General features: G+C 35.4%; 2 protein-coding genes and 1 long non-coding RNA gene across 3 annotated transcripts in view; 2 read left to right on the top strand and 1 right to left on the bottom strand.

Annotated features, from left to right (window-relative positions):
* LOC111999446 (E3 SUMO-protein ligase SIZ1) overlaps positions 1 to 9,714 on the top strand; it is a gene marked incomplete in the record, with an annotated part of 24,973 nt that extends 15,259 nt beyond the window's left edge. The window contains 6 exon segments of the mRNA XM_065777604.1: positions 894 to 1,055; positions 2,150 to 2,254; positions 2,343 to 2,423; positions 2,524 to 3,655; positions 5,149 to 5,539; positions 9,011 to 9,714. Coding sequence (XP_065633676.1) covers positions 894 to 1,055; positions 2,150 to 2,254; positions 2,343 to 2,423; positions 2,524 to 3,655; positions 5,149 to 5,288 — 1,620 coding nt within the window.
* A 2,863-nt stretch (positions 9,715 to 12,577) lies between these two features.
* Positions 12,578 to 14,510, top strand: LOC136061536 (uncharacterized). Its single transcript, XR_010630504.1, has 3 exons — positions 12,578 to 12,720; positions 13,461 to 13,896; positions 14,265 to 14,510. It is a non-coding gene; the product is annotated as an uncharacterized LOC136061536 (long non-coding RNA).
* A 2,065-nt stretch (positions 14,511 to 16,575) lies between these two features.
* Positions 16,576 to 17,295, bottom strand: LOC136069276 (secreted RxLR effector protein 161-like). The gene has a single exon (XM_065777584.1). It carries the CDS (start codon positions 17,293 to 17,295, stop codon positions 16,576 to 16,578), a length of 720 nt encoding a protein of 239 aa, XP_065633656.1.
* Between the last annotated feature and the right edge of the window lie 3,778 nt (positions 17,296 to 21,073).

Here is a 21,073-nt window from a genome sequence, read left to right as displayed (position 1 = left end):
TTCTTATAGATTGGCTGGTGTTGTATGCGTTGGTACATTGGGGATACAGTGGATCAATTGTTGCTCCATTGTGATGTTGCATATGTTTTATGGAGAGTATTTTTTAAGCTATATGGGGCTCATTGGGTGTTGCCGTCAATGGTAGCGGACCTATCTTGTGGGTGGAGGTATTGGTTTGGGAAAAACTCATCGGAAGTTTGGAACCTTACTTTGTTATGTTTGATGTATAGTATGGGAGGAATATAATAGCAAACTTTTGAGGGTATTGAGAGATCGCTTGATCAGCTGCAATCCTTGTTGATTTGAAACTTGTTTGATTGGTCTCGCATGTGGGTTTTACGCATTGTAATTCTATTCTTGAGTTCCAAGACTGTTTTTCTCTATGATTCTTTGTATTTTCTTAAGATATTTTGTGTTCATCATCATGAACGGGAAGTAATTTCTCTCTTTCATCCCTTAGTATGCAAAAAAAAAAAAAAGTCTATACCTATCGGACTAAATTTATAATAAAATGGCATGTGCTCTGTTTCATCCCTTAGTACGCAAGTAAATGCTATATTTACGTTAAAACTAATTAGTCAGAGTCTTAATATCTTTAGGAAACTTTTTTTCATTAAGTAGTCATATTCATTATGTAAGTTATTAGGAGTTATTCTTGCATATCTTCATGTAAACTGTTACTTTTCACTAAATATATTTGTAAGTAGTGAACTTGTGTTATCTAATCTCAGTCCTTGGTACAATGCTTCTTGAAGTTCATTTCCTAATTCCATGTTTCTTTATCTTTCTTCTTCTTTGTGCTATTCTCTCTCCCCCCACTTGACTCCCTCTTAACGTTTAGGTTTCAGTGCCATCTCACTAATTAAATTTTTTTTTCCTCAATCAATGCCTAGGTTCTCAACTTGATTCCTGGAGAAGAAGATGGTGAGCTTATTGAGGATGCACTTGCCCGTGTTCGTCGTTGTACTGGTGGTGGGGTTCCTGCAGCAAATAACGATAGTGATAGTGATGTAGAAGTCATTGCTGATTCAATTACAGTTAATCTTCGCTGCCCTGTAAGTGATCATTTTTATTACTTCATCTAACCCATTTGCTTTTGTTGTGCTCAATTCCTCTTTAATTTTCATTTTGTAGTGATTTTATGTTCATGCACAATTAGTATATTCATGTTATGAAGCTCTTTGCTGTGTGTGCTGTGTTTAATGATGCTTTTTACTAATTTTGATTATTCTGAGGAAAATTCGAATATTTTGAACATTTTATAAACTTGGGAATGTGAGTTCATGACCTAGAAAAGCTCCTACATCTTTTAATGGTTGTTAAATAGCATAGGCTTTGATTTGAATGGTAGTTGGTGTTAAATTACCGATTCTCCAAAAAACTTAAGCTATTAGGAGATAGTAAGTTTAATTATTTAACCATATAATTCTAACACTCTCCTCACGTGTTTGCTCAAACTACCTTTTAATAGGTGAGCCCCAACACATGAGATTTTAAATGGAAGGTAAAGTGGAGGAGGCAAAGATCAAACTTAGGACCTTTTGCTTTGATACCATGTTAAATTACTGATTCTCCCAAAAACTTAAGCTATTAGGAGATGGTAAATTTAATTATTTAACCACATAATTTTAACAGTTGGACTCAACAAGTATGATCTATGTTTTGCTGTGGCCTATTAAGGCCATGAAAGGGTAGGATCATATAAGGGTGCTAAGGTATACTATCAGGTAATTGCTGACCTCAGTTATCACCTCAGCCTCAGAGTGGAAGTGGACCATTCTCTGGCATCTTATGTGCTCATCAGCCAAAAAGATATCAAAATCTTTCTACATACTCAAACTGATATCTGTTTACTTGCTGTGCCTTTAGTTATCAGCTGTGAACTGCGTATCCTTACACATAAGGAGGCCATCATTGTTGCAGAATCATATGGGACGTTATTCTAAATGTAATACCAGCTTGATTCTGATTCTATTAAGAAACCATTGTCATGCTGGTGTGATTGTGTTTCATGAAAGTGGTAATGAGGACTGTTTGTGTTCTAGTTGGTTTATGAGAAAATCCATGAAGTGTTTAATGTAGATATATGTGCAATTTAGAGCTCGTTAGTTATTTTGCCTCCTGAGTTGTCTTCATTTCATTTTCACAGATGAGTGGCTCTAGAATGAAGATAGCTGGTAGATTCAAACCTTGTGTCCACATGGGTTGTTTTGATCTTGAAACTTTTGTGGAGCTAAATGAACGCTCTAGGAAGGTGAGTGGTTTGCAATTTTCAATGATCATTTGTAATTGTTTTATGTAAAACTTCATAAATATAAACTATTAATTTACTGTGGTTGCAGTGGCAATGTCCTATTTGCCTCAAGAACTACTCCTTGGAGGACGTCATCATTGACCCTTATTTCAATCGCATTACGACTATGGTAGTCCTTGTAGTTGACATCCTGAAATTCTTGAGTTTTATAGTTTTTGTGACAACTAATAGAATAAGAAACATTATTTACTGTTTATTTGGTGGGACAGATGAGAAACTGTGGAGAAGACATGACGGAGATCAATGTGAAGCCTGATGGTTCTTGGAGTGCAAAGACTAGAGGTGAATATAGTGATCTTGCTCAATGGCATTTCCCTGATGGTTCTCTCTACATTGCTAAAGATGAAGCTACTTCCAATTTGAAATCCTTAAGGCAGATCAAGCAGGAAGATGGTATAGAAGAACATAGAAATCTTAAAATAGGTATGGAGAGGAATCACAATGGGGTTACAATTAGCAAGCATCAGCATATCGTCCTCTCCTCCAGGAATCAAGAAGAAAATTGTGAGAATAGTGACCTGAATGTGATAATGATGTCCAGCAGTTCCACTGGAAGTGACAAAGATGATGAAAACCCAAGTATTAGTCAGGACCGTGGTGGGAATATTGATATCTGTACTATTGATGGAATTGAGATCAATTCCATTCCTCATAATTCTGACCCTGCTTTTGGAATTTTAAATAGTAGACCTGCACTAAGAGAGGATGCAGCCATCATAGTTCTCAGTGATTCAGAAGAAGAGGATGACCGTTTGTGCTCATTTGTGGAAGATTCAGCTCTTAATGCGGATGTGACTTCTTGTTTGGGTCTCTTTAATCACAATGCCAGTGGCAACGGCAACGGCAGTGGCAATGAAATTGGATTCTCACACTGGCCATATTCTTCAGGTACTCAAGCAGGTCCTGGTCTCCAACTTTTTGGCACTGATTCAGATGTCTCAGATGCTTTTATTGATTTGGAGCATACTTCAATTTCGTCTTCAGCACCAATGAACTGTATTGGAGGAGCATCAAGGTTAACTGTAAATTCTGGAGGACAGGTCCTAAATTCTTCTGCTTGCCATAACAGTAATGAAATAGATAATGGTTTGGTTGAGAATCCCTTGGCATTTGTTAGTGAGGACCCCTCACTTCAAAATTTCCTTCCAAATCAACCAGCTGATATGTTGGAGCAATCTAATAGGGACCACCAACATTCTGCATCAAATGGTTTTGAGGATTGGATTTCTCTTAGGGTTGGAAGAAAAGGCGAAGAAGGTGCTAACAGTGATGTTGAGGTTCCTGCAGTGTCTCCAGCTGCAAATGGACTAGATTTGAGAAACCAGAGTGGTTCAAATGAAGGTAGAAGACTTTGTCTAATAAATGTTACATTTCTGAAAGCAATATTTTATATCATAATGGACCTATAAAAAAGTTTTATGCCGTAATGGAATTCAAGTTTTATACTTTTCTTTAGGAGACTCAAATCTTTTGAGTTAGTAAATTTTTTATTACTTATATAAAAAAGGGTATTCAGGTTTCATATGATTTGAATCCTTCAAAATTACGTCTTCATTATATTTTAACCATTATCACCTCTTAGCAATAAGAAATTTTTAGTATTTTTAGAATTTCAGTCAAAAACTTTATTTTGTGTTCCTCAGGGGCCTGAACTGAAATGAAACTGAATTGCTAAGCATGTTAACTTGTGCTATAGCTGTCTTTCTTTTTAATAATTATATCATAGAGATTTAAGGGTTGTAAAAAAATATCTGTACGGGTCACTTTCATGTCAGTAAGTTAATAAGAAAATGTTATTCCATCTCAGACTTTTATTAATGGATGCCACTTCCATTTGCAATCAAAAAAGTTATGACCTGACATGGGCATCATATCCTCAATATGTGCCCAAAAATTAACCTGTTCAGTGTTTCTGGGGCAGATCAGGTTGAAATAGGATGCTTGTAATATTATATTTTTTGGTAGAGGAGATTGGACGAAATTTAATGGATGCCCCTTCCATTTGCACACAAAAAAGTTATGACCGGACATGGGCATCATATCCTTAATATGTGCCCCAAAATTAACCTGTTTCAGTGTTTCTGGGGTGGATCAGTTTGAATAGGATGCTTGGGATATTATACTTTTTGGTAGAGGAGATTGGATGAAATGTTACCTTCAATTGGGTTTTCTGCTCCCTGCATGAGTAGCATGACAGGTGAGCTTTTCATCTGTGTACAACTTTTCTTTGATAGGTCATAGAATTTTATTCAAAAAGAAGATTACTTCATGTTCACGATGATGAGCACTAATAATCTTAAAAATTTACAAAGAATCAAACAGAAAAATTATCCTGTTCTCCCTTGAAGCTATAGTTACCTGGTTTATTGATAGGATAAAGCCTTTTTGTTTAGTTCAGGGATAAGGAATGTTCTCTACGCTTTTAGCAACCCCATCTAGATGGGATTTTGTCCTAGTTCAGAGTCTCTTAAATGCTAAAGTTTTCAAATATCCATGGAAGGGGAATAATGAGGCTAACCTTATTTATGTTATAAAATTATCAAAATCTAGGAATGATGGGTTTTCTATGTCCCTTGGTTGACAATTCTTACATTCTTGTTCCTTTTTTGAGTGATGCTAAGGATACTACAAATATTACTACATAAGCTTACAAGTTAATGTATCATCAATTACAAAAAAGAAATTTAGACATTAATTTATTATGTTGAATTGGCATAATCACATTCATTGCCATGTCTGTTGGTAAGCCTTCTGTTGCAAAATTGATTGCAATGTTAGCATTTTCCATCTACTTTTATCTTTGATTATCATTTAGTTAATTCTGTCCTTTGCAGCTGCTATAAATGCACATGGGAATGATGAAACTGGGTCTAATAGAACAAGTAGTAGGAAACTTTCAGATGGCCCTTTCTCCTTCCCTCGCCAGCCACGGTCTGTGAGACAACGAGTTTGTCTCTCAATAGATTCAGACTGAGTAGATAAACTGGACCTTGCTTGAAGTTGCATGGAGGAAGCCACTGGCAATCTTATTTATTTTCAGTATTTTCTTGGAGAGATGGCAGTTATCCTGCTCTTTGTTTCATGCCTTGCTTTAATTCCAAATGGGGAAGCAAATATTTTATTGGTAGATATCATGCACGCAAACGTTGGTGATCATGATGTCAATTGCATTCTCTCTTATGCATTATAGTAGTACTGGCAGTTCAGGAACTTCTTTATCTACAGGTGAGCCCTACTTATGATCTTGGTTTAAAGTTTTAGCTTTGGCTGATATGTCAAGATCCCAATGATAGATTTTGGTAGATATGATTCATTGGATATTGTGGTGAAATATAAAAGAATGAAGTTAGTAAACATCTACAGTAAATATTTTATAGGTTAATGTTATGAGATATGTTAATCTAAAAGCATGACCAACAATATCATACAAGCTTTAAATCACAATTTTTTTTTTTTTTTTAAATTTTTAAAGTTGTTTTTGTTGTTGTTGTTATTATTGGTCTGTTCTTATGTACTGTTTCTCTTTTTCAATAGAATTTGCTTAACCAATGAATAAATTTCATGTCAAAATTCTTGTAATAGTTAATATTAGAAAATTCTTTCCAAATTGTATGTAGCTCCAGGTTTTCTACTCAGTGGCCGTTAATTAATGAGAGTACCATGGTTGCATATGAATGATGGTACTATGACTAATCTGTTGAGAATCCGTAGTTAACTTCAAAAAAATTGAGATTAGGACTTTGTTGTTGTTGTTGTACAATTGTTGCATATGCATATATTCATTCTTTACATGCTCTTTTACAAATATGATTGGCAACAAATGACAGAAAGATAGAAATTTTCCTTATTGAAATCACCCGTGCATAATCAGTTACTATAAAAATAAAGGCGAAAACACTATTTTGGTCTCTATATTTTGGAGTTACAATCAATTTGATCCCTACCATTAACTCACTAACTGAAAATATCTGTGGCTAACGGTGTGTATTGCTGGCATGCTTATTGTTGATGTGGCTGCTAAAATAATAAGAAAAAATTCAAATCAACATTAAACAATACCACATCAGCTTATAAATAAAAAATTAAATTAAAAACTAAACAAAAACATAAAAATTAATTCCTCGTATGGGAATAATAAAACCATAGCCATAATACTAACATTCATTAACTCAGAAAAAGTATTGTAACATTCATCAAATACGTTTGTAATATTTTTCAGACTATCTTTTTGAAAACAAACACCGAATGAGCAACAAGCCAACAATTCTCTGGCTCACAACGCACATTCAAAGTCATTTATTTTTGTCCCGTCCATCTACTCGCACCACCATTGTTGATGAAGCCCAGAAGGACCAAGTTGGTCAGTCAATATCCTTCCTCACCATTCATCGCCACGAGCTACCATTGAGATGGTCACCTCTCTCTCTCCATTTGTCTCTACTTTTCGTGGACTCACCTAATCGGTCTCTCCTTCGATCTGTGATGGTGTGGGAGTTTGGGTTGTTTGATGGTTCAAAATATATCTGAGTTGTGGTTGAAATTTGATTTTAGGGTTTGTTGGTGATGGATTTGGGTTAGGTGGTGATGTTGGGTGGTGGTGGATTTGGGTTTGGTAGTGGTGGAGCTGGATTTGGTAGTGGTGCTAGACTGTTGAGGGGGTGATAATTTGGGTTTGGTAGGGGTGGATTTGGGGTATCGGTTGTGCTGAACTGATGAGGTGGTGGTAATCTGGGATTGGTGGTGGTGGATCTGGGTTTGAGGTGGTGAACCTAATTGCATATAATACTGTTTGGTTACTAAGAAAGTAAAAATGAAAATGAAAATTTGTTTAGTTACCAAGAAAATTGCAAGAAATTTTTTTAAAAACAAATAAAGAAAAGAATAAAATTTGAAAAGAAGAAGAAGAAGAAGAAGAAGAAGAAATTATTTTATGAACATTGATGTGGCTGTATTTTTTGCCATCTAAGTTCTGATATGGACGCTAAAATTTAAACACGTCAGCATTAGACATGCCAACAGTGCAAAGATAAAGGAGGAAAGTGTAGCTGAGCTTATGACGTTCACTAATAGGGTACTTTTTTGGGATGTAAGCTTCTTTAGGGGTTTTCATGTTCGGGAAATGGAGGCTGTGTTGAGCTTCATGGTTATAGTATATGGCTTCTTAGTAAGGGGGCTGGGGAGGATAAGATGTGTTGGAAACCAGATAGAAATAAGGGTTTTATGGTTAAAGATTATTATAGTCTTCTAGCGGGCTCTATTGATTTTTGTTTTCCTTGGAGAAGCATTTGGAATTAGAAGATCCTTGCTTGAGTAGCCTGTCTAGACTGCTAATTTGGGAAAATGCTTGACAATTGACAATTTGAGAAAAATGAATATTTGGATATTGGATTGGTGTTATATATGCAAGTGTAATGGTGAATTGGTTGACCATCTTTTTCTTCAATCTTCATTGCCCGATTGCTATGGATTTGTGGTCTATGGTTTTAGGTATATTTGGAGTAAGTTGCCACAATCAATTGTGGGGATTCTAGCTTGCTGGCTAGGCCGGTTTGGTCGTCATTGAAATGGGAATATATGGAGAATTATTCTCCATTACTTAATGTGATATCTTTGGAAGGAAAGAAATAGTAGGTGTTTTGAAGATAACGAGAGATCCATACCCGATCTCAAGCTATTTTTCTTTAGAACTTTATTGGATTGGTGTTTGCTTTGTGAAACCAATCGTTCCCTTCTCTTGTTTTTCTTGATTCTTGTGATATCAATAAACCAAGCTAGGGTGTCCCTTTTTGATATCAATAAAGCTTATTACTTATTAAAAAAAAAAAAGTGCACATTGTTAGTCATTTAAGCATTTTTCGTTAGTTGTTGACTGTAAGGACCAAATTGATCTTAAATTGAAAATAACTGGGATCAAATTGACTATTAACAAAATGAAGGGACCAAATTAACTGTAACCCCAAAATATAGGGACTAGAATGGTATTTTCGCCAAAAATAAAAGCTTCACATAGTGGTGTATAAGGATGAAACATAAGGCAAAGTGGGTGATCAGTGATTAGGACTTAGTCATTTTAGGGTTTCCAAAAGACAGTGGGACTGTGGCATTGTGATTATCGATTTTCAGAACAAAGGGAGGGACTAGATTTGTGTGATATATTATCTTTGTCTAAGTGTTTTTGGGGGGGGGGAAAAATTTGTTCGAATGCCAGCATTTTGAGGTTAAAAAAGATGTCCAAACCCGCAACACCCATGGACAGTTTTGTAGGTTGATGGTTTCAACTCTGGATCAAGTGGGTTTTTTCAATATTTTGGTAGAACGGTTTTGAGGGTGTAACTAATCCCTCCTAGGGACCTAGGGTACAGGTCTCAGATGGACTGGTCTGATTTCCCAGTTTTAAGCAAGCATGTAATTAACAAACCGTGCTTGCCTAGGACCTTTAGAAACCAAGAATTGCTATATATAATACTAATGTTTATTTAAAAAATTATTGTAGTAGTCTAATATAAATTATTTGATGTATAGACATCTCCCCCCCCACCACCCCCTCCAAAAAAAAAAAAACAAATCTTCTCTCCTTAGTTTTTAAATTGGCTGACATTCTACCAAGCAGAGGACCTATTTATTACCTATATAAATTTTGACCATGTTGGTTTAATCACTTTGACTCTGACGTCAGTTTTCTTTTCCTCCTGACAGGTACAGTACATTCTTCCTCTGTTTCTTGTGCAGTAGTGGTATTGAAGATTTGCAGGTGACTTTTCCTACTTGCAAATATACCCTTTTATTTCAAGGAAAGGGGACCAATTTATTGCAAAACCTTCGGACTTTGTGGGAAACCTCAACTTTGTAACCTGTCCCCTTTGACCTACTAAAGTAAATAACCTATAAATGTTTTAGCATGAGACTGTATGACAAGATTCTTCTGTAAATAGAAAGTGTTGATTCGCAGAGTTGATAATTATTATGCACTTGCTCTTATCAAAGTGCAAATTTTGACTTTTACAAAAGATCATGCCAGTTTCTTGCGTTCACCAATTTTTTGGGCGCCAGGGAAAGTTAGGGCGTGTTGAAGGATCCTTGAAAGCATGTGATGTATTTCTGTATTCCTGACAAGATAATTTTCGAATGAGACGGGCAACAAACAGGAAGCATTGCAATTTTCATTGTTTAGTGGTGAGGGTTTAGCTTTAGCAACGAGAAAGTGCTGCTATGGTATCTGTATGTTGTAGAATTTTATGATGTATATATGGCTGATTTCATACATTAAGCTGTCATTTCCATCTAATTTGTACAGATATCTGCTCTAATTCAGTCTTGGGCTCTGATTGAATTGGTGCTGGTAGTAATCCCTTGGATCAAAGTCTTTCTTCTTCTTTTTTAATATGTTTGTTTTTTTACAAGATGCGTATGTGTTTTTTTGTTCAGCTGAGTTTTTGTGGTTGTCGAAATCAGGGAGACAAGAAATATACCTGTTGGAATGGTTGGACATAACAATAATAGACTAATAATAGGCCTTTCAAATGATGTCCCTTCATTATGGTTATGTTCTGCATTTTGTCATATCTATGCATGATATAAGAGAGCTATACTTTTTCAGGGTTACTCGTGAATGAGCACTGTTTTTCGTGGCAGCTTAATCTTTCTATTCTGGTCGTATGTTCTTGTGGAAGGATTAAGATCCTATAGAATTCTTAGCGTTTCTTCACCATGGAGGTCCTAAAATTTTATTCATAATTTTGAATGGAGTTGATTGGATTTTGCCATATCATCAATAGTTTAAATAGGTATCTAAATGATGATAGTTAATATTTGTTCAAATGTTGATGATTTAGTAGAATTTAATCCACTCATTTCAAAATGGGTTGATAGAATTTTAACCTCACAGTGGAGAACTGTAAAAGATCTTACTACCTCGTGCACTAGGCTTTGCAAAGTTCCTTCCATTTCACATTGGGCCAAAAATAAAAAATTGGCATATCTGCCTGGGTTGTATTCCTGTGTGGGAAGTTCAGTCTTTTGGGGTCTAAATGTTACTAGTGACTGCCTAGGCTCTCTCTCTCTCCAGCCTAGGGTCAGTAGTGCATGTTTTTCAAGATTGTGGTATTGGCATTGCCAATCCCTCTTGGAACCGTTTTAAGGTACTACAGCAATATAAATCACTTACTTTTCTTTGCCCTTTGCAGGAATGCCTTACATAAAATCACCTACCCTTTCTTTGCCCTTGCAAAAATGCCTAACATATCATCAACTTTCCCAGGCAGTCCACTATAACTATGATCTACCATGAAAGCTGGTTACAATATTGTGGAACTTACGCTGTAGGAGGAACAACAGACTAGTGTTCGAATTCAAACATTTCGATCTATAGTGTGTTCTAAGGCTGTGGAGTGGAATTAATTAATCATATTAGCAATTTATCTTTATTCATGCACATAAAAAATAAAATAAAAAATAGTGGAGGTTCTAGTTAACTTAATTAGTAAATTCTCGTGTAGTAAAATGGTATATGTTGAAATTTTAAAAAATATATATATAATAAAAAAAGTTGCCGTGTAAAGTAAAACAGAACATGACATAATTACTTGTTAATCCACTTAACAAAATGACATTTTTTTTTTTAATGTAAAGACATGTAACTTTATTCAAATGAAGATAAATTCAATACATCGTGAGCCAAAGCTGACTCAATGAAAATCATATTTTCCTCTACCCAAATTATATAAGAATCTAAATCTCTAGCATATTAAGCTAACAAATGAGCTGGTTTATTTCCTACTTGCCTAACATGCAACACTTGGACAATGCGAAAATCTTTTATTCTAAGACGCATACCAAACAATATTACTGATGACAACTGGTGGACAACATAGTTCTTGCACAGCATTCGAAACCATTAATAAATTGCATTCAAAATGAGCATCACGTATACCCCATCCCATGCGAATTCTATAGCCTCTTCCAAAGCCATAGCTTCGACCTCCAAGTGTCCCAAAGGATACCACAATTTCTTACTTAACGTTGCTACAACCTGGCCTTCATGGTCCTGAATCACAGCACCCACCCCGGTAGCTTGTTGCTGCTCAAAAACTGTTGCATTAGTGTTAATTTTGTACCAAGGAGGTTTCGGGCAAATCCAGTGACCACTGTCCTTCACCACAGGCTGAGATAGTTGAAAATTGGCCACTTGGAACTCATCAAGCAAAGCTCTCGCCTTCTGGATAATCATACTAGTATTTTGGCTGGACTTTCCAAGCCGTGTAGCATTACGATTGAACCAGATACTCCATGCAATGGTGAGCTCCAAAACATCATCTCCCATATGTTGAACAAACTTGAGATGCCAAAGTCCACAAATTCTTGAAAACATTTAATATTATGTCCATCCGAAGTCCCAATGCTAGAGGCCAAAGAGGAAGAAAGGGCCACTTTATTAGCGCTTTTCACAATTTTAAATTACCTTTATTAAAACTTGATTACAACTCTTTTAAGTTTAACAATTAAATTTGAGCTTCATGTAATTTGGAAACACCAAAAAATACTAACCAGTTGAACAATTAAATTTGAGCTTCATGTAATTTGGAAACACCAAAAAATACTAACCAGTTGAGCTATAAAACTCTTGGTATAACCGATCTAAATTTATATTTATATTTATATTTATATTTATAGTGATATATAAAATAAGAAGTTTGGACATTTAATAACTTCTTTTATACTAAATTCCAAATATTGAATTTGTATCATATACAAATATTCTTTCTCGAAATTTCATACTTTAAATCAAGCAAAAAAAAGTGACTAGGGGCTGTTTGGTACGTGTATTTAAACAACAGTTTTCAATTTTTTTTTAAATATATATGAGTAAAAAAATGTATGAAAATACGTGTAATACTATTTAAAAATTAAAAACATGTGTTTAAATTTTTAAACATATGTACCAAATGGCCCTAAATTATCATAAAGGAGTGAGCGGAGAAATTATAAGATCCACATAGTAGATAAGTGATGTGGTCTACTATTCCACTAAAAAACTGCCACTTATTTAAAATTGTTAGTTAGAAAATTTTTTTAAATAGAAATTAATTATTTGACTTAACAATTTTAAACAAATAAAATTTTTTTAGTAGAACGGTAGACAAATAACATAATCACCAAAGTACTCTATAATTTCTCAAGCCACCGACCCAACTTGTCTAATTAAAAAAAAAAAAAAAAAAGTAGCAGAGCAGAGAAAATGGAACCCACCATCAGATAGTGAGAGATCACTAGCCCACTTCACTTCCCAGGTGTTACAACAACAACAATAACAACAACAAAAACAAAAACAACAACAACATCAACAACTCCGTCTCTCTCTCTCTCTCTCTCTCTCCCCAACAATTTCATCGTCACATCACATCTTCCTGGTATCTATGTTCTCTTCTCTTCTCACGTTATTTATTCATTAAATTTCTATTTACTTAGATCTTATGCTTTCGATTCTTCTCGTTATATACGATATGTATTTGATATCAAAACAAAGAGTTTGTGTGTGTTTCGTTAATTGCTGAAACAAATGTAGTTCTGATGAAACAGCAACTAATGTTGTATTTGCTTTGGTTTGGTTTGGGCTTTGGTGTTTTGTTCATGGAAAAACCCATAGAATTGAATTTATTTTTTTTTAGGTTTTTGTAATTTAAAATTTCGTTGTAATTATAGCAATTTTAGATTGGAAGTGTAGCTGAAACGGAGAAGAACCCAGCTGCAAACTAGGGTTTTGATTTGTGATCTTTTGCAAATTTTGGGTGTGATCATTTTCAAAATGTAAATATTGGCGAAAATGGTTTAGTGGTTCATGGGGATTGCTTTGGCTTCTTAGGTTGTTTTGGGTTCATTTGGAAATGCTTTTTTATTTAATTATTTATTTTAATTTTGAGTATTAATTTGGTGTGACAAATTTGAAGCCATTGCTGTATTTTACTTGAATAAAACATCAAAACCAGAAAATTGGGATCATCAAGACATTTCAAATTGAAACACTAAGCTAAACCAGACACATCCTTTAGTTTTTTTTTTTTTTTTTTTTTTATTTTTTGTTTTTGGTGATCAATTTGAGAGTAGTGGTACTATATTGTGATGATTCAGAGCGTCCGTGTTGAAACTGTAGGTAATATGGAGAACCCAGATGCAAACCAGCTCCCTGAAGCAGCTGCACTGCCAGATGGGTTTGTTGAGAGCTCCACAGAACCAGTGGCCCTCCAACTCCAACAGTTGAACAAGAGAAGCCGCTTGGTGATTACAAGGAGGATAGTTTCTCGGATCTTGATCATTCTGATAAGTTGTCTGCAAATGAGTTTCAAACAAGCCAAGGTGGGGAAGAGAAGACCCAGAAACTGAGGACTTTTCCTGTTCCATTATCTGAAACAGATATTTTTGAAGCTTCGGAGGGCTTGGGGGAAGTGTCCAGTGAGGGCTGTACGGAGCAGACAGAAGGAACACTGGTCTCCCGGATTCGGCTAATCTCTCCGAGGCTTCAGTAGGAGTATCTGGATGCAGCAAGGTAAAGGAACAAGTTCAAGCGAATTGTCAAAGTTCAGAGAGACGTAATTATCTGTACCTTTCCATTTCCCCTTTTTCTTCTTGGTAATAACTTGCATTTTCATGCATCTTTTTTTTTTCCTCTCCCTCATTATAAACTTTTGTGAAAATTTTACTATTATACTTTTTGCTCAAAACACAACTCCTATGAGAATTTGGAAAGATGATCTCCCTGAAATTAAATAAGACTAGGAACAGTTGCAATTCAACTGTTATTTTCTGTGAGATGTTTTGATAAAAACAAGAGAATAGAAGTCAATTGAATGCATATGTGTGTGATGTTGTTACATGTGTATTGAGTTATTTGCTGGTTCTTTTGGTTTAATATTTTTATTATTATTTTGTTGCCCTCATCGCTCTTTCCTTGTTGCAGCCACTGAAGGAGGCTCAGAAGCACAGTAAACAATATGAAGGATACATCTTCATCAGACGGTCTCGATACTTCGAAGAACAGAAAAGTAGTTAATAATATTATCTTACCTGATTAGTATCTTTGATACATGTGATAGTGAATTGGATTATTTTTTATGTTCTCTTTTGTTACTTTTCTGCTCTCTCTTACTCAACTCCAATTTGAAGCTGTGAGCACATGAATATAATTAATTTCTTGTTATTTATACACTGAATAGTTGTTTGAAGTAACTTAAATTTAGCTTCCACTCAACTGGAGATAAGCTGGTTGTAATGTAGGTGATATGCACATCTGATAAAGTGATAAACCGATTTTTTTTGTCAATTTTCTCCTCAAACTTACTTCAAATGATGAGGTTTCAGTTTTTATATGAGGTGTTGCTAATTAGTTTTATTTAATATTATGACTTTCAATTTTCCCCCAAAAGTTTTGTGACTATGGTTGTTTTTGCTGTTGCTTATTTTATTTTATGCTGTATAATTTTGTAGTCTATGGTGAATTTGCTTAAAGATTTGAAATCGATTAAGGAGGGATAAAATGAGATTTTTGGTTGAGCATTCCCGAATTTGTTTGTTACAATAATCAAACCATATGCTTATATATTTTGCATTGCATTGACAAAGGATTTTTATTATTATTATTATTATGAGCCCAATTAGATAAGTTGGTTAGATACAAAGGGAAAAACGTTCAGATTTTCAGATGCAAGAAACATCATTGTGAAATGGTGTGCATGTGAGTTTTTGTCACTCACTAGTCATCCCTTTGTTACCAATTGAGAGACCACACATCTTGGGCGTTAGTGGAATTGGAGTGAAGATTAAAAGTAGTCCCAAGTGCTTCAATCTTTGTTTTGAAATTCACCGCTTCAAGGTATGATCTCTTGTTCTGAAATTCTGAAATTTACTTAGTACGTGTTATCAATATCGAATGAAGTAGATCCGTTTAAAACTTTTTTTCCGCTGCGTTCATCTCTTATTTCCATCAAAGGATACACATTAAAAAAAAAAATCTCTCTTTCAATAAAATGCAAACATGGCACTATGTGACTCATAAACAGTTGCATGAGTAAAGAAAATATTTGCACATTGATTATCCATCATATCTTTTAAAAAAAATTTATGCAGTTACACATAAGAAATAGTATATACTAGAATGTACAAAACTCAAAAATTAATCAATCAATTTTTAAATCAAGTTAAGTACCCAATTTAGCAAAGTGTATGCATGCTATGTATGAAAACAATGAGATATATAACTACAAAACTGCAAGATGGATACAAAATTAATGCAATGTATGTGAATCCTAAACACAAATGATGCATGAAAAATTTTTTGGTCAAAAGCATAGAAACTGAAAATTTTTCAGTTTCGATCGATCGAGTATCGATCGAACATCAATCGAGTCAGGCAGACTCAGACCAAAAATTTTAATCGCAATTTCGATTGATCGAAAAACAGGTTCGATCGATCGAAAATCTGGAAAAATCAGTTTTTTGAAAAACAGAGCATTTTAATGTAGAAACTCCTCAAAGCACATTGTTTTATAAAAAATGCATGAGTATAAGACGAAAAGTTTTCCAAAAACACTTGAATTTAACCTAGATCTTCCAAAATCAAGATTTTCAATCAAATTGTCCTTAAAGCGCAAACATTAAACACATTTTGCATTAAAATCAAGGAACTTTTAGTCTTGGATGGCCACAACAAGATCACACACAATAAAATGTACCAAGTTTAACAAAGAGTAACTTNAAGGCCTTGCTTGAGTGCACACTTTTGAGCTTTTCAACCTTACACATTTGTTAAGCTCTTTAAGCAAAAACATAAAAATAAAGTGGGAGGAGATATAGGCACAAGTCTATGCAAGTATCAAGACCATCAAGACTATTGACCAATTATTCATGACAAGCTTGAAGATTGATTTACAATAGTCACACATAGTTTTCAAGATTTCTCCTACACAAATATATGTGCATACAAAACAAGCTAAGCTTATAAATGCACTACACTATTAGTAAGAAGGTACTAGGCCAAACTCACATGTGATATACACAACAGAAGCGATTAAACTTTTTTGGAGATTTTTCAATTTTTTATGGGTTTTTGAATTTTTAGAATACACTTAAAAACAAAAAAGTAAAGTAAGATCAATAAAAAAAAAAAAAAATAAATAAATAAAATAAAATAAAACTTCATCAAACTGAACAAGTGAGACCTATAAAACAGATATGCATCATAGAAAAAACATGAGGTCACACAAGGAAAGAGTTCAAGGAATGATATCGACACCATTGGTCTTACGCAATGACTTAAACCTTGGACCATTAAAAGGTTTAGTAAATATGTCTGCCTTCTGGTTGTTAGTGTTGATAAACTCTAAGCACATAATCTTTTCCTCCATCAAGTCTCGAATGAAGTGATACTGGATCTCGATATGCTTTGATTTTGAGTGTTGAACTGGATTTTTTGACAAATTTATGGCACTCGTGTTATCACAAAACACACACATAGTGCCTTGAGTAATCCCATAGTCATGTAGGAGCTTCCTCATCCATAGTAGTTGTGCACAACAACTTCCCGCTGCTATATATTCAACTTTAGCCATTGAAAGAGAGAGTGAATTTTGCTTTTTGCTCATCCATTGGACCAAGTTATTTCCAAGATAAAAACAACCACTGGAAGTACTTTTCCTATCATCAATGCACCTGGCCCAGTCAGCATCTGAATACCCAGCCAAACATTGATCTGAGTCTTTTGAATACCAAATTCCATAATCAGATGTCCCATTGATATAGCAAATAATTCGCTTAACTGCCGTCAAGTGGGACTCTTTGGGAGCTGCCTGAAATTGTGCACATACAACCACACTAAAAGCGATGTCTAGTCTACTTGCAGTGAGATAGAGAAGACTACCAATCATGCTTTGATAGAGTGTTGGGTCTACGTTCGTACCAGCTGCATCTAGGCTCAATTTTGCCGAGGAACTCATAGGAGTGGAAGTATATTTCTTAGAGCCTAGACAGAATCTCTTGATAAGATTTTTGGCATACTTCTCTTAAGAAATAATATCCCATCTTTCCGTTGTTTCACTTGAAGTCCTAGGAAGTAGTTTAGCTCCCCCACCATTCTCATCTCAAATTCCCTTTTCATTTCTTCTGAAAATTCATGAGCGAGGTGATCAATTGTGGATCCAAAAACAATGTCATCCACATACACTTAAGCAACAAGGAGAGATTTCTCATCTCTTTTAACAAATAGTGTTTGATAAACTTGACCTCTCTTGAAACCATGATCCAATAGGTATGTGGTGAGGTGATCATACCAAGCTCTTGGTGCTTGCTTCAGCCCATATAATGCTTTCTTTAACCTTAGCACATGATCCAAAAAATGAGTGTTTTGAAACCCCTTTGGTTGCTTAACAAAAACTTCTTCGTTTAGAAAACCATTCAAGAAGGCACTCTTCACATCCATTTGGTATAACTTGAAATTCATAATATATGCTATGAAGAGAATAATTCGGATTGACTCTAGTCTTGCTAAGGGAGAAAATGACTCATCAAAGTATATGCCTTCAACTTGAGTATATCCTTGAGCCACCAATCTAGACTTGTTTCGAACAACTTCACCATCTTTATCGGTCTTGTTCTTGAAAATCCACTTGGTGCCGATTACATGAGTATCCTTGGGCCTTGGAACCAACTCCCATACATCATTTCTAACAAATTGATGCAACTCTTGGTGCATGGACTCTACCCAATTCTCATCTTTTAAAGCTTCCTTTACTTTCTTGGGTTCAAATTGAGCAAGATAACAATTGTACATCACATGATTCACACTATAGCCCGGTCCTCTTCTCTAACGAAGTCCCTCATTTAAATCACCAATGATATTGCTTGTGGGATGCTTGAGAGTTACTTTTGACGATGGTCTTTTGGAAGTAGAGGGTTCCTCATCACGAGAGATTGGAGGTTGGACATTCAGAGGAGTGAGTGGGCTTGAAGGTCCTTGTGTTGATCTAGTCTCCCTTCTTGATATAGGGGTGTAGCCTCCTTTTCTGGTGATTCTTTCTTAGCATCATCACCTTGAGACATATTATCATCACCCTCATTCTTCTTAAGGCTTAGTCCTTCACCATCATCATCAATATCCTTTTTTGAGATGGTGTCATCTATGACCACATTTATTGATTCCATCATCGTCTTAGTGCGCTTGTTGTACACTTTATATGCTCAGCTGTTTATGGAGTATCCTAAGAATATCCTTTCATCACTATTTGCATCAAATTTTCCAAGATTTTCCCTATCATTGAGAATGTAACACTTACTTCCAAATATTCGAAAATATTTCACCTTTGGCTTCTTTTCTCTCCAAATTTCATATGATGTCTTCTTTGTCCATGCTTAGAGGTAAATTCTATTCCCAATGTGACATGAAGTATTCACAACTTCAACCCAAAATTTCTGTGGAATGGTTTGTTGAGTAACATGACTCTCACCATCTCTTGGATCACTCGATTCTTCCTTTCAACTACCCCATTCTGTTGTGGAGTCTTTGGAGATGAAAATTCCTTCTTGATATCATGCTCATTACAAAAAGCTTCAAATTTTGCATTTTCAAATTCCTTCTCATGATCACTTCTGATTTGACTATGGGAACTCCCTTTTCATTTTGTAGCATCTTGCATAACCTTTCCATCTTGTCACATGCTTCTGACTTCTCTCTAAGGAATTCTACCCAAGAGTACCTTGAGAAATCATCAACTACCACCATAATATAGCACTTTCTGCCCATGCTTTCAGTTCTTGTTGGACCCATTAAATCCACATGAAGAAACTCCAAAGGACGTGAAATGGCTACTACATTTACCTTAGGATGGGTTGACTTTGTTTGTTTTCCCATTTGACATGGACCACAAATATTCTTCTCAATATTTTCAAACTTTGGTAAACCAACTACTGCTTCAAGCTTTGAGACTTTTGCCACTTGCTTGTAATTCGCATGCCCAAGTCGTTGATGCCATAACTCCAAAAGGTTCACTCAAGCACTTCGACATGCTATGCTTGGTTTGGGAATGACTCCATAACAATTGTCGGTGGTCCTAAGTCCCTTCAAAACTTGAACACCTTCTTCATTTAGGATTAGACACCCTTTCTTTGAAAATTGGACTAAGAAGTCTTCATCGCATATTTGAGTAATACTCAGCAAGTTCACTTTCAATCCTTTAATGTATAGCACATCATTCAATAGGGGCAATCCTAGAATATCAACAGTTCCTTTTCCAAGAACTTGTGAGTGGCTACCATCTCCAAATGTCACAAAACCATCTTCTTTCTCTTTGAGAGTTTTGAACAAAGATTTATCTCCAGTCATATGCCTTGAACAACCGCTGTCAAGATACCACAAACATGAATTAAACACTTTCAATGTGGTATGAACAAAAAGACAAGCATGAGATAGGTATTCTTAACTGTCAAAGCAAGACACATCTTTCTTTTCTTCACTCATATATGATTGAAGGTTTCTTTTCAGACAATCAAGTTTATCACACAAATGTCTATACCTTCTCTTATATTTATCAATTAAGGAATTCCACTCACACAAGCTATTATGAATATCATGATTCCTATGAACTAAGGATTTCAGCATGTGTACAAAGATTCTAGCAAGTTTCTTTGATTTGAATAACTCTAAAGGTTCATTACTAGGACAATCTCCAAATATGCTTATAGAGTCATTATCACAAACACCTTTACTATGCTTTATATTGGCCTTTGCCATAGCACTATCCATAGCAAGCCAAGGGGTCTAGGATCACACTCAGGTATTAAAACCATAACGAGTGTACCAACTCTAATACCAATTGAAAGCTCAAAATTGTGTTAAAACACAAGAGCTGTTTAGACCCCCAAATTAAAATTTACGACTCGATAAATTTCACTCTAACTTATACCAAGTGCGGAATAGAGTAAATGCGAGCAGATAAACAAATAAACTACTTTAAGACATTATCAATATAACACAACAGTAATATGAAAGCTAAAAGAGTAGGGAAAAATAATGCAAATACAAGATAACACGCTAATGTGTTATTGAAGAGGAAACTGAAGAACTCAGCGTAAAACCTTTCCGCCGCCCTCTAAATGGTAATCAATCCACTAGACAATTAATTGGGATACATAGGTTAGCAAGAGACCCTCCAAGCCTAATCTACCTGATGCACCTAAGCCCTCCAAGCTCCTACTCCAGCAAGGCTTCTCGGAGCCGTGTATTGTCTAGCTCTCTGGATCCCGCAATACGCCCAATTGTATCCGCCAAAGCCTAGCTTCTTCCAATACTTCCCAGTAGCACCAAAACCTCACTTGACACTCTAAAAATGTGTGATAAGTGTTTGGGCTATCAACCTCTCAATAGTATGGCAATGAAGAGGTAGAAGTTGAGGAAAATCCACAAGCAATTGTGTAGAGAATTGTGGGTATAACAATCTCTAACTCTCAAAGTTTATGGCTAGGGTTTTCTAACAGAAGCACTCCTCAACATCTGTGGGTAATGGGTATTTATATAGTGTGGTTACATAAAGTGTGTATCAGATATGACAATCTGGTAGAACAAAATGTTTCGTGGGTATCTCACGAGAAGGCCTTACCCGCAAGACACTTGTAAAACACAGCTGTCTCCATCCTGTCCTGACTCTTTGCATTCTAGTCATGTGCAGGGCACATGCATCATTTCGCGGGATGCTTACTCATGAGCTACCCACGAAAACACTA

This window comes from Quercus suber, unplaced genomic scaffold, assembly GCF_002906115.3.
Source record: "Quercus suber isolate HL8 unplaced genomic scaffold, Cork oak 2.0 scaffold_160, whole genome shotgun sequence".
Taxonomy (NCBI): domain Eukaryota; kingdom Viridiplantae; phylum Streptophyta; class Magnoliopsida; order Fagales; family Fagaceae; genus Quercus; species Quercus suber.
This window is presented reverse-complemented; position numbering and strand designations above follow the sequence as displayed.